Source organism: Helicoverpa zea, chromosome 29, assembly GCF_022581195.2.
Source record: "Helicoverpa zea isolate HzStark_Cry1AcR chromosome 29, ilHelZeax1.1, whole genome shotgun sequence".
Taxonomy (NCBI): Eukaryota; Metazoa; Arthropoda; class Insecta; order Lepidoptera; family Noctuidae; genus Helicoverpa; species Helicoverpa zea.
The window spans coordinates 2,775,165-2,788,035 of record NC_061480.1 but is presented as its reverse complement, the minus strand read 5'-3'; the positions used below and the strand labels follow the sequence as shown (position 1 = coordinate 2,788,035).

Here is a 12,871-nt window from a genome sequence, read left to right as displayed (position 1 = left end):
ATGTAGGGTACAATAATATTCCCCACTGGGGGTTTTCCCCGCAGTTTCACCCGCGTCCCGCGTAACTACTGCTCGTACCGGGATAAAATATAGCCTATGTTACTCAGGAAGAGTGTAGCTTTACAACAGTGAAAGATTTTTTTCCAATAGGTTCAGTCGTTTCGGAGCCTTTGTTCCCAAACAAACAAAAAAATGTTTTCTCCTTATTATATTGGTAATAATTGGTATAGATTAGTAATTAACTAATGCATTTTTCATGTTCCTTTTATTTAACTACTAGCTTCCGCTCGCGGTTTCACCCGCGTAGAGTTCGGTTATATCGCGTTTCCAAGACAATTCTTCAAAAGTCCGGGATAAAAACTATCCTATTTTCTTTCTCAAAGTCAACTCTATCTCTGTACCAAATTTTATTAAAATCAATTGAATGGTTTAGACGTGAAAGCGTGACAGACAGACAGATAGAGTTACTTTCGCATTTATAATATTAGTAGGGCTGGATGAACACATAATTATTTTGTGTCACGCTTTTAACAAACAAGTAATTATGCAGATGTTTACTGCATAGTTACCTGCATAGTTTTCTGTATTAGATAGCTTTTATCGTGGAAGGCTTTAGGCTTTATCCAAGTGCGTAATTGAAAAAGAATAGTTACCACGGGACGCCGCCGTTGACACCGCTGTCGAAAAAAACCGTCGGACTCGCGCACGAAGGGTTCCGTACCAGCAAAAAATCACGATTGTTGTATGGGAGCCACCCCCCGCCCCAAATATTTATTTTATTCTAGTTTTCAGTATTTTTTGTTATAGCGGCAACAGAAATACATCATCTGTGAAAATTTCAACTCTCTAACTATCACGGTTCATGAGATTCAGCCTGGTGACAGAGGGACGGGCAGAGGAGAGAAAACAATAGGGTCCCGTTTTAACCTTTGGGTATGGAACCCTAAAACCAACTACGACGTTTTGTACGGAGCCAATCTATGTGCTCTGCGCAAAAGGGATGGCGGTATTCGTCCAATTGCCGTGGGGACTACTTACCGTCGTATGGTAGCCAAAATCTGCTCAAAATTTTGTAGTGAGGAAGTTTCGGACAAATTTCAGCCCCTGCAGCTAGGTTACGGCTCGAAAGGGGGCTGCGAGGCTGCCGTACACGCCCTGTCGACCTATCTAAATCATGGGAAAGGAGATGTCATCCTGAAGGTTGACATCAAGAACGCCTTCAACTCGGTGAATAGGGACACCTTGCTGGCAGAAGTCAAAAAAGAAATACCCAAAATTTACTGTTTTCTTTGGCAATGCTATAGATACCCAACAAAATTATTATATCGGAACAACCTATTAGAATCCGCTGTTGGCTGTCAACAAGGTGATCCACTCGGGTCTGCGATTTTTAGTTTGGCGATTAACCCAATTATTCGGCAGCTAAACTCTGAATTTAACGTGTGGTATCTCGACGACGGGACCCTGGGAGGCAACAGAGATACTGTTCTTAATGACTTAGTTTTCCTAAAAGATAAATTCCACGACATTGGCCTCGACCTCAACCTTTCTAAATGTGAACTTTTTATACCCGACTCGACTGACAGACAGACTATTCTTCAAAATTTCCTCTCAATAGCTCCTGAAATTAAACCGATAGACCAAAGTTCTCTTTGCCTCCTTGGATCGCCTATACTGGAAGATTCATTTTCGGATTTTATTGAGAAGAAAATTCAAAATTTTAATAATGTTTCGGAAAGGCTACTCAAAATTAATATGCATGCAGCCATCACCATCATACGGTACTGCTGTTTTAGACCAAAATTTACGTATAACTTGCGTGCTTCCCATTTATGGAAGCACACCAGCCTTTTGGACAAAATCGACGAAATTATACGACATACACTATCATCCATTTTAAATGTGGCCTTGGACGACAGAGCTTGGTCTCAAGCGACTCTTCCCATCCGTATGGGAGGACTTGGCGTCCGTAAAATTTCCAGTGTAAGTTTACCAGCCTTTATTTCCTCGGTCCATGGCACTGAGAAATTGATCAGGAAAATATTACCCACCACACTGGCCAATTTTGAGGTGCCAAGCCTGACTGAGGCTTTAAATGCTTGGAAAGTCGCATGCCCGAACACCGACTTACCCGCCAACCTGTCCTCCCAGAGACAGTGGGATGAGCCGCTCTGCAGAGTAATACGGAAAAGTTTAATCGATACGTCAATTACTTCTGCAGAGCGAGCGCGCCTACTGGCTGTGGGTGAATGGGAGTCGGGTCTATGGCTTCTTGCACTTCCGTCCTCAAACACAGGCACCATGTTTGATGACACCACCTTCAGACTCGTCGTTTGCCTCCGACTAGGTGCTCCATGCTGCTCTCCTCATCGCTGCCACTGCGGGGAAGCTGTCAACAGCCTCGGTCACCACGGCCTGTCGTGCAGCCGGAGTGCCGGCCGCATACCACGACATGCCAACATAAACGACGTGATCCGTCGCGCTCTTGTTGCCGTCGGCGTGCCAGCCGTACTCGAACCAAATGGCTTGGCACGCGATGATGGCAAGAGACCAGACGGCATGTCGCTATTTCCGTGGAAGGTGGGTAGGACTTTAGTGTGGGACGCGACATGCGTCGACACTCTTGCGCCATCTCACCTTCCCGGAACTGCATGTTGTGCTGGCTCCGCCGCTGCACAAGCAGAGAACCTCAAGCGGCGCAAATATAGTAACCTTATAGGCAATTACATGTTTGAGCCGTTTGGGGTTGAAACTCTGGGGCCGTGGGGTCCGAGGGCGCACCTTCTTGCCAGGGATATTTCCCAGCGCCTGGTTGACACTTCCCGGGACCCAAAGGCTGGCTTTTATTTCGCACAGAGGTTGAGCATTGCCATCCAACGTGGCAATGCTGCCAGTCTTTTGGGTACATTACCCAGTGACAGCGATGAGGAGCAATTTTTTGATGCACTGTATTAGTTTTAAGTTGTATATATATATATAAGTTTATTTTATTTTATTTTCAATTAATGTAAATATGTATATTGTAAAACCAACTTCAATAATATACACTCAATCCATCCTTGGTCTAGTCCTATAAAAGAGGTTGCTAGTAACTGGGTTGAGGAGGTCAGATAGGCAGTCGCTCCTTGTAAAACACTGGTATTCAGCTGCATCCCGTTAGACTGGAAGCCGACCCCTTTGGTAAGACTGGTTGTCAGAAACATGTACACAGCGGAATACTCGATATATCGAGAGGAACCGGGTGTTATCACTAGACTTGTGTCTGGTTTGTGGAAAGCTGTGATAAGATGCGGAAAGGCGTTTTGTGAGGAAACCAGCATGCATGGTTTTTATCACATTGCGGCTCCTCGAAGGCATATGATAGAGAGGTAAGTTGAGGTTCAATTTAACTATTTTACCTTTCCATAATCTATCTTTATTTATTTTATATCTTATAAATCTGAAAAGTTTGTTAGAACGCGCTAATCTCAGAAACTACTGGTCCGATTTGAAAAAATCGTTAATTTATTTAGCCTATATAATGAGGAAAGCTATAAGCCACGGGACGCAGGTGAAATCGCAGTGAAATAACTAGTTATGTTGACTTTGCAATAAAAATTGGTAGGTACTCAGAAAGTCCTAAGAAATCAGATAGGCAGTCGCTCCATGTGGCACACTGGTACTCAGCTGCAACCAGTTAGACTGGAACCCAATCTCAACATAGTTAAGAAAAGGCTCGGCAGATGATAATGATGTATTCTCAGGATCCTATGGGTAGCAGCCACAGCTCTGGCCATCTGGGGCGCCCTAGATGTTTCCCTGGGCCAGCTGCAGAGGTACAACGATTCTCCAACCGTGGTGACCTTGGAAAAAGACTTCAGATCCTGGCGGTTTAACGTACCTGCTGTCACCATGTGCTATAAGGTTTGTTTTGAGAGTTAAGAGAGGATGGGTGGCCAGTGATCTTGGATTTAAGGGTGTGAGATCACTGGTGCCTCTTTAAGATGTAAATTCATGATTACCTAACACTGACAAAGCAATACTAGTCTGTCTTTTTAGTCTCGACCTAAATATATGTTTTATACCTAAGTTTGACGGCTACGGGACTGATTGTGGCACCGCAGACCTTGAACGGATGAACTTATTTTGATGTTTTTGTAGTTGAAAGTTGATTCTTCAACGATGGTTTTAACAGCTGCCAATTTTCATGACGCTACGATGCTTGGAAGATGGTTAACCTTAGATTCCATTACATATTTACATACAGGTGGATCTAATAAAAGCGTGTTAATATAATACCAGAACCACAGAGTAAGGAAAGCTAAGCAGATATGCCATAAAGCCGGTAGGTCAGGCATCTTCTTCTAGTTCAATTACAAATGATGGGCATGACCAAAACTATCAGTTACGAGTGAACTAACAAGGCGTTAGGGTTCTTTAAGACATCTTCCAACGATTTTTAGTATTCCAAAAAAATATCAGGTCCAAAGAAGGCGCATACCAGTAATGTTCCTCATCCCCCACACACCCGAACTTTGACTCACTACTTTCCTAGGAGATTTTCCTACTAACTTTGTACTCCACTAATTTTGTTCTCCATATCTAGAATCGAGTGGACCCAGCAAAATTGCCAGCAGCAATCGAAAAACACTTCGACACAACGCCATCTGACGACAATTATGATTACTACATCCGTTTGGTTGAAGCCATTGCTAACTCCGACCTATTCCATCTGGAAGCTTTTGAGGAGTTCAGTAGTTTGGAGACCAGCCTCGATATGTTTCAGATTGCTGTTGATGTAAGTTGATCACCATCATCATCAGCATTTGTATCGTGGTACGTGTGTGCTGCGGCCTCCTCTCTCACAGAAGGATTAAGCGTTAATCACCACATGTTCTCATATAAGCAGACGTACAGCACAAGCATTTGCATTTGCTTGGACACAGGTGCACTCACTATTTCTTCACTCTCATAGCAACAATCCGACACCACCGGAGAGAGATCACAAGCACGACCGACATTAACGTGCTCTCTGATGCACGGATGTATCAATCACCAACTTCCCGAGTCTGATCTGCTTTGGGAAAGTTTCTAAAACCCACAAAGCAATTTCGCCCGAGAACCCGAGACCTCGTGCACAGCAGTCATACTATGCGACACAAGATACCAACGAGTTATCACTACATAGTATAAAACAAAGTCGCTATTTCTGTCCCTATGTCCCTTTGTACGCTTAAATCTTAAAAACTACGCGACCGATTTTCACGCGGTTTTTTTTAATAGATAGAGTGATTAAGGCGACGAATTGGTCAACAATAATTCCATAACCGGCACGCGCATCTAAGGCGCCAAAAGGGGTCGGAGCGTCTGAGCGGGGCGAGGATAATAATACGCGCGCTAGCTTATAACTAAAAGTCGTAAGCGACAAAATGGTTTTGTAATTTTATTATTTGGAAATGATAATTTGATAAAAATTCCTTCTACAATTTTAAAGAGTATGTATATACTCAACTACTAAAAAAGTTAAGAGGCTTAAATCGGTCCCGTTTGCCCATAATATGTGAATCTCTTTTTAAAAAGAGGTATGTTTGATATATTTTTCTCTGTTATAAAAGTTACCTAATCATGTTTTGACGTCTAACAAAATAAGGTTTATATCATGAACTTTCAGGTAACCAAGTTTTATTTTGATCCGTTTTGTATTTACTGAGAAAAATTGAGATCCTTGGCGCCAAAAATTCCAATTCGTCCTCTTAAAGAGGAAAGTTTATATGTATAATAACAATCATTAAATAGTGGGGAAATACTGTTATCCCGTGCGAGTTGACTTATGATTATAATACAAATATGATATTCGCAGGTCATGCATGACTGCGATGTTAAAATGCGATCGTCTGACGAAGCTGTGTATAAATGGATCCCAGTTATGACGGAGAGCGGTGTTTGTTACTCCACAAACTCTGTGGCCTTAGCTGATGTGGCTATCACGTGAGTTCATTATCATCTACCTTGCCTTTTCGCTTTACGTTGGGATCAGCTTCCAGTCTAGCTTTATACAGTTGATTACCAGTGTGCCTTATTCCTCAACTTAGTTACCCGGGCTGATCGGTACTCCTTTCTAAGATTGGTTGTCAGATTTTTTGGCTTCTGTAACTAGTATATAAGATTGACAAGAGATAGTCTAGTCTGGGCTCACAATTTGCCTAGCCTTTTCCCTTCTACTACATGGAGCAACTGCCGATAAGATGAACAAGGGAGAGTCACAATGTAACTTTGTGTAGAATCATCATCTGCCTAACCTTTCGCAACTATGTTCGAGTCAGCTCCCAGTCTAACGAGGAGCGACTGCCTATCTGACCTCCTCAATCCAGTTACCCGCGCAACCCAATACCTCAGTAAGACTGGTTGTCACACTTTCTGGCTTGTGACTACCCGTAACGACTGTCAAAGAGTCAAAGATGTTCAAATGACAGCCGGGACCCATCAGTGCCTTTCCCTTTCCCATCGTGCCTTCGAAAATTCATGTTCCAAAAGATTAGACGTTTAAAAAAAATGTTTCTACATTGTGCTGTGTGGTGGTTACACATTGGTATTCAGTTTTATTTATTTTGTCACAGGAAAGTGAACCCTAACGACAGTATGAGCTGGCCGGAGACGTGTAAATATTCGTCTCTTAGCTGCTACATCATCATGGATGTACCTTCCACAGCTTATGTAAGTTACTTGGAGTAAGGGTGCGTCTACACGGTGCATGTAGCTGGAGCAAGTTAACATGCGCAAGTGACAAGAGCCCGCGGGTGGGTATTTTGCTTTGGTACATGCGCGAGTCGCTGGAACCGCACGTTTTTAAAAAGCATGCAACCTGCGCATGTGCCTCAATCTACTTGCACCGCATTCTTACATTCGTTTTTAATAGCAAGCTGCCATCGCATGGAGAACAAAATGATGACTAGCGGAGATGTCATAACGCAATATCTCCTAAGAAAATAGCGCGACAACATGCGGGGCGGGGGCCACGAGGAACGATACTAGCTCCTCTCAAACACGCCTTCTATGGGACCCGCACACTTTTTTCAAAATAAAAGACCAATCTATGGCAAATTGGTCGTGATTTGACAAGGAACCCGAACTTCTCGTTAGTTCTAGTAACTGATCACGGCTACCGCACGTTGCTTGAGCTACAAGAAGGCGCCTGACCTACTTTTCTTATGACTACTCCGCTATCTTTCCTTCCTCCGTGATTCATCATCTCCCGAGCCCTTTCCCAACTATGTCGGCGTCGGTTTCCAGTCTAACCGAATGCAGCTGAGTACCAGTGTGCCACAAGGAGCGACTATCTATCTGACCACCTCAACCCAGTTACCCGGGCATCCCCAATAGCTCTTGGTTAGTCTGGTGGGTAAAAATGAAAATTTCTTTCTAGTTCTACGTTCACTCTCCATATGACGTGATGGACCTAACGCACAAGCCTTCAGAAGTCATTCTGACACTCGTAAGGAACACGGAACTGAGTGTCACTGAGACCCGCTGTGGCCGAGGAGTTGAAGAGTTGCAGCCATCGCGAAGAGGTTGCCTGTATACTGATGAGCCAGCTGTTAGTGGGAGAAAGGTGAGGATCTGCATAGCTTTTTCCTCACTATTGTTACTGTTACAGCCGTTTTATCGTCCCACTGCTGGGCTGCGGCCTCCTCTCACACGGAGTAAGTGAGCATTAATCACCACGCTTGCTCAATGCGGGTTGCTGATTTCAGACTATTATAGTCCAGGTTCCATCAAGATGTTTTCCTTCATCTTTTTATCAGCCATTGGTGTCCAAGATATTGGCTTCTAGTTTAATCGATGGTAGCTGAGTACCTATGCTACCAGTGTGCTATATGGAGTGACTGCCTATCTGATCTCCTCAACCCGGTTACCCGGGCAACTCAATACCCTTGGTCAGACTGGTGTCAGACTTACTGGCTTCTGACTACCCGTAACGACTGCCAAAGATGTTCAATGACAGCCGGGACCTACAGTTTTACGTGCCATCCGAAACACAGTCATTGGTGTCCAACAGTGTTGCTTTCCAACAGTGTATATTTTTCAGATCGGTTCAGTAGTTTCGGGACCTTCGGGCATACAAACAAATGTTACTTTTATTTACGTTTTCAGGTCCACAGCACAAATACGTGTCGTTTGGCGTGCAGAAGCAAACTGGCGAAGGAATACTGCGGCTGCGTACCTTTCTACTACTTTTACGAAGGTATATCTCTACTAATATTACCTATAAATGCGAAAGTAACTCAATCTGTCTGTCTGTCACGCTTTCACGTTTAAACCACTGAACTGATTTTAATAAATTTGGTACAGAGATAGAGTTGAACTTGAGAAACAACAGGATAGTTTTTAACCCGGACTTTTGAAGAATTTTCTTGGAACCGCGATATAACCGAACTCTACGCGGGCGAAGCCGCGGCCGGAAGCTAGTATGCCATATCTGTTGAATCTTGACTCCAGTCTAAAGCCCTGCCGCGGCTAAGGGATTGTTCACGCTCATTACCGCGGCGCTGGTACATAAAAGGCTTAAGAAGGAGCATGGTGGGTTTCAGTCAGTAAGAGTCTGACACTTCCTCACGCTGCACCAACAGCGGGGCGTATTTACAGAGTGTACATAGCCAAAACGCATCCATAGGAAACTGGTCGCTGATATTTTGTAATGCTGTTTTTTAATTTGTGATTTCAAAGTATACACGAATTTTGCGTACTGCTCGCGTATAATTCGTAGCTTAGCCGTGCACATGCATCATTCCAATTTATACACGGTCAAATTTAACTATACAAAATTTATATTAGGTAAAGCATTAAATAAAAATGGCTTTGAATCTGAGTTTGTTTATTAAAAATGCTAATTAAACAAAAATGTATGTTGCCTTCTAAATTATTAAGTCAGCCACAATTAACGAGCATCTAAATAATACTATCTTAGCCACTATAGTTATCTTCTAAGTAAACCACTCTAAATACAACTCAGCATGATGGTTATTTTTTAGCATCTTTTGTAGCAGGCATTCTAACAGTAAACTTCTAAAATACTATTAAATGACATCATAAAATATATTTAATTAGCTTCTAATTTTTTAACTCAGTACGTGTAAAATGTAAGCAAGCAACATGCAGCAAGCATAGCTTCTGTCACGGCTCCGGTGCTGCGGGGCTCCGGCGGTCCCATGCGAGCTTATCGTCGCAGATGGTTTTCACGCTCACCACCGCAGCTTCGGCTTGCGGCTGAGGCTGGCCGGCAGAGCCGGCTAAAACTACCTGCGCTTCAGCTCGCAGGCCGCCTCGCCCCTCCGCGCCTACGCGGTTTTGAATTGCACTCTAGGGGTAGGGCAGACAAGGTTTTGCAGCGATTCGTTTTCGTCACTAACTTCAATTTTTAATACAATGTTTTTTAATTAAACAAGCATTATTAATATTTAAATTAACATTAAATGCTAGGTTCTGTTTTAATCAAAATGGCGAGCATGCAACTGCTCGCGAATAGATTGGAATCGTAAAGTTTTTCGCGCTTATTCCAATGTATACACGATTACTTTGCATGCGGACTAGCACTGTATATTATGGAACAAAGCAAGATACTTTGACCACTACAAAATATATGCGAGTATTTGCGTACTGCTGCTGTATACATCGGAAGACTTTGTATAAAAAGTGAATTCCAATCTATTCGCGACTAGTTTCACACGCTTGCGTACTAGCCATGTATATACTGTAAATACGCAACAGCGGGAGCCGTCATTTGATGATTTCCCTTCAAACAAAAGAACACAACTTTCAACCGACTTTTGGCTTTGAAATTGGAATTTGAACTGGAATTTGAATTAGAATTTGGATTAGAACTAGAATTTGAATTTGAAGTTGAATTGTAATTAGATTTGGACTTTGATTTTTGTAAACCCTATTTCAGACTTGACTGGTTATTTCAGAGGGTCCCCCCTGCACTCCTAAAGGCATGTGGTGCTTAGCCAGCTTCAAGCAGAAGTTATCTAATAACAACGGTGAGAAGTGTGCGTGTTCACCGCAGTGCATCGACTGCATTTACAAGGAGATATCTACAGCTGATCAGATCTGGTGAGCTTTCTGAAAAAATACTCCATTTCAGTAGACATGTAACTAAAGATAAATGGTCTTACTACAAAAACTTTAACCACTGTTTTACACTTGTCTAAAAGAAATGTGGCTCCAAAATGAACCTTATGTCAACGTCATAATTTGACATTTTTTTAGACAAGTCTTGATGAACTGACGTTAAAAAGTTTTTGTGGTAAGACGGAAAGAATCTTCATAACCTCCCTAGCTTTTTCCCAACTATGTTGGGGTAAAAAAATATTCAAGTCATTTTCGTTTTCATAATTTACAACATCATACGTAAAGCAGAGATAAAAAGAGTATCGATTGTTTTGACCAGTTGACAGCTATCAGTTTTCAAGAGAGAATTTCCAAGTAATGACTGACTCTTATATGGTGTTCTAAATCTCGCACATTTTTATTCTACATATTGACTTTGTTTGAAAAATTCATGTTTATATTTGTGCGTATTTGATTTTATTCTTTGTCCTAATCGACATATATTAACCAGTATATTAACGTATTTAATTCAATGTGATTAGTTACGACACACCCGATATATTTCAGATCATGAGTTATTTGCCAACAGGGATCGGCACCCTTTCAACCAGCATGGCTCAGTGAAGTTCACAGTGCAGGCCCCGAGGACCCGGTACACCAGGGAGATCGTCTTCCACTTCCAGGACTTAGTGGGTGAGGAGATCAGCTCTGTACTATGTCTATTACTATTTATAGTCTATACTTCTATATAGATATAACTAGCCGTTTTCCCGCGGTTTCACCCGCGTCCCGTGGGAGCTACTGCCCGCACCGAGATAAAATATAGCCTATGTTACTCGCAGATAATATAGCTTTCTAATGGTGAAAGAATATTTAAAATCGGTCCAGTAGTTTTTGAGTTTATCCATTACAACCAAACAAACAAACAAAGTTTTCCTCTCTATAATCCAAACTAATATTATAAATGCGAAAGTAACTCTGTCTGTCTGTCTGTCTTTTCTTCACGCCTAAACTACTGAACCGATTTGTGTGAAATTTGGTACAGACATAGTTTGAAACTTGAGAAAGGACATAGGATAGTTTTTATTACAAAAAAAAATAAAAAAAAATTATTCCGGACATATAGCGCCATCTATTGGTCAAATCAAAAATCTGCTGGTAGTCACTATTCCACGCGAACGAAGTTGCGGGCAAAAGCTAGTATTAGTATAGATAATAAAGAGGATACATTTATTTGTTTGTATCCACAAACGGCACGCGAGTGAAACCGGTGGTAAACGGCCAGTAAAACATGCGCGTCCCGTAGGAACTACTGCCTTTACCGGGATAAAATATAGCCTATGTTACTCGGGAAGAGTGTAGCGCCCCAACAGTGAAAGAATTTTTCTAATAGGTTCAGTAGTTTCGAAGCCTTTAAGGTACAATAAATAAAAAAAATGTTTCATCTTTATTATTTTAGTATAAGAAGAATAAAAAAAACCTACGAATTGAGAATCTCCTTCTTGGGAAGTCGGTTAAAAATTTACTTGTTTTGACAGTATCGTTCGGAGGAGCAGCTGGCCTATTCCTCGGCGCGAGTTTCATCAGTTTCGTGGAGATATTATATTTCCTACTAACCAGACTCTTCAAGACTATTGCAAGACGGGAAGAAAGAAAGGTTGTGAAGACTACAGCTGTCAAGGTGAGAGAAATCATCGTCTCCCGAGCCTTTTCCCAACTATATTAGGGTCGGCTTCCAATCGAACCGGATGCAGCTGAGTACCAGTGCTTTACAAGGAGCAACTGCCTATCTGATTTCCTCAACCCAGTTACCCGGGCAACCCAAATCCCCTTGGTAAGACTAGTTGTTAGATTTACCGGCTTCTAACTACCCATAACGACGGACGACCTATACCCAACAGAACATACACAGTCATCAGGTTTTAATTAATATAAGTTTTAATATAAAGTAATGTATAGATAAAGATCCAATTAATTCTTGTTTTCAGGTAAAAAAGCCGGCGATTTCTCATGAAACAATGAGAATTAATCAGCTAACGGCCATATTTGATGCGCAGAAGACATATGATGGCAGACCTGGATATTATTATTGAAATAAAAATATAACAAAAATATTGAAGGTATTATTAAAATCGTTTCAAACTAATAAAAACTTTGGGCCTTACTACAAAAACTTTAAACCCTGTTTTACACTTGTCTAATAAAATTTTGGCTGCAAAATGAACCATATGTCAACGTCATAATTTGACATTTTTTTAGACAAGGCATAAACTGACGTTTAAAAGTTTTTGTGGTAAGACGGTTAGTCTTTAATTTTTTATGCCTCTGCCATGCTAACATGACCATAGAGTAGATAGAGAGCCTTAGAAAAGAACCCAACGAAAACCCCGGTTTGTGTTATTTATAAATTATTTAATAGTTATTCGTAGTTTTTTTTATTCCTAATAGGTCTATGAAAGCTCTTTCGAAACGTCAAAGTAGTTAGTTGCACGGTTCTAAAGAGTTGGTCTCATGGAGAACAACCGGCAAGAAACTCCATGGACACTCTTTTTAAAAGAAAATTAAATTAATTACAACAGTTTTCTATCTATTTCTGAGAACGTTATACAATCCAAATTGAGCTAAAACGTCTTGAGGGAACAACTTCCCGAAACAGGATAAAAACTAGCCCTTTCTTAGGATCTCTAGCTAGATTATACTTCCTGTCCTATTTTTAATTTTATTTGGGGCAATTCAATATCCTTTTGTATAGATAGACTATTCGTAGGACCAAAATTCATTAAAT

At 41.5% G+C, this 12,871-nt stretch overlaps 1 protein-coding gene and 1 long non-coding RNA gene across 2 annotated transcripts; both read left to right on the top strand.

The window, feature by feature from the left end:
* Nucleotides 1-3,029: 3,029 nt before the first annotated feature.
* Nucleotides 3,030-10,093, top strand: LOC124643908 (pickpocket protein 28-like). Its single transcript, XM_047183034.1, has 8 exons — nt 3,030-3,368; nt 3,744-3,903; nt 4,586-4,777; nt 5,840-5,967; nt 6,597-6,693; nt 7,403-7,588; nt 8,131-8,221; nt 9,945-10,093. Exons 1-8 carry the CDS (start codon nt 3,202-3,204, stop codon nt 10,091-10,093), a joined length of 1,170 nt encoding a protein of 389 aa, XP_047038990.1. The 5' UTR covers nt 3,030-3,201.
* Nucleotides 10,094-10,375: 282 nt separating this feature from the next.
* LOC124644325 lies at nt 10,376-12,167 on the top strand. Its single transcript, XR_006986047.1, has 4 exons — nt 10,376-10,461; nt 10,676-10,779; nt 11,625-11,767; nt 12,075-12,167. It is a non-coding gene; the product is annotated as an uncharacterized LOC124644325 (long non-coding RNA).
* Nucleotides 12,168-12,871: the final 704 nt, after the last annotated feature.

Bases quoted from the DNA above. Each gene is read 5' to 3' on its own strand.
- LOC124643908 (XM_047183034.1), top strand. From the start codon at position 3,202: ATGTACACAGCGGAATACTCGATATATCGAGAGGAACCGGGTGTTATC. The intron at 3,904-4,585 runs GTTTGTTTTGAG...CTCCATATCTAG, and splicing joins CTGTCACCATGTGCTATAAG to AATCGAGTGGACCCAGCAAA. The intron at 5,968-6,596 runs GTGAGTTCATTA...ATTTTGTCACAG, and splicing joins TTAGCTGATGTGGCTATCAC to GAAAGTGAACCCTAACGACA.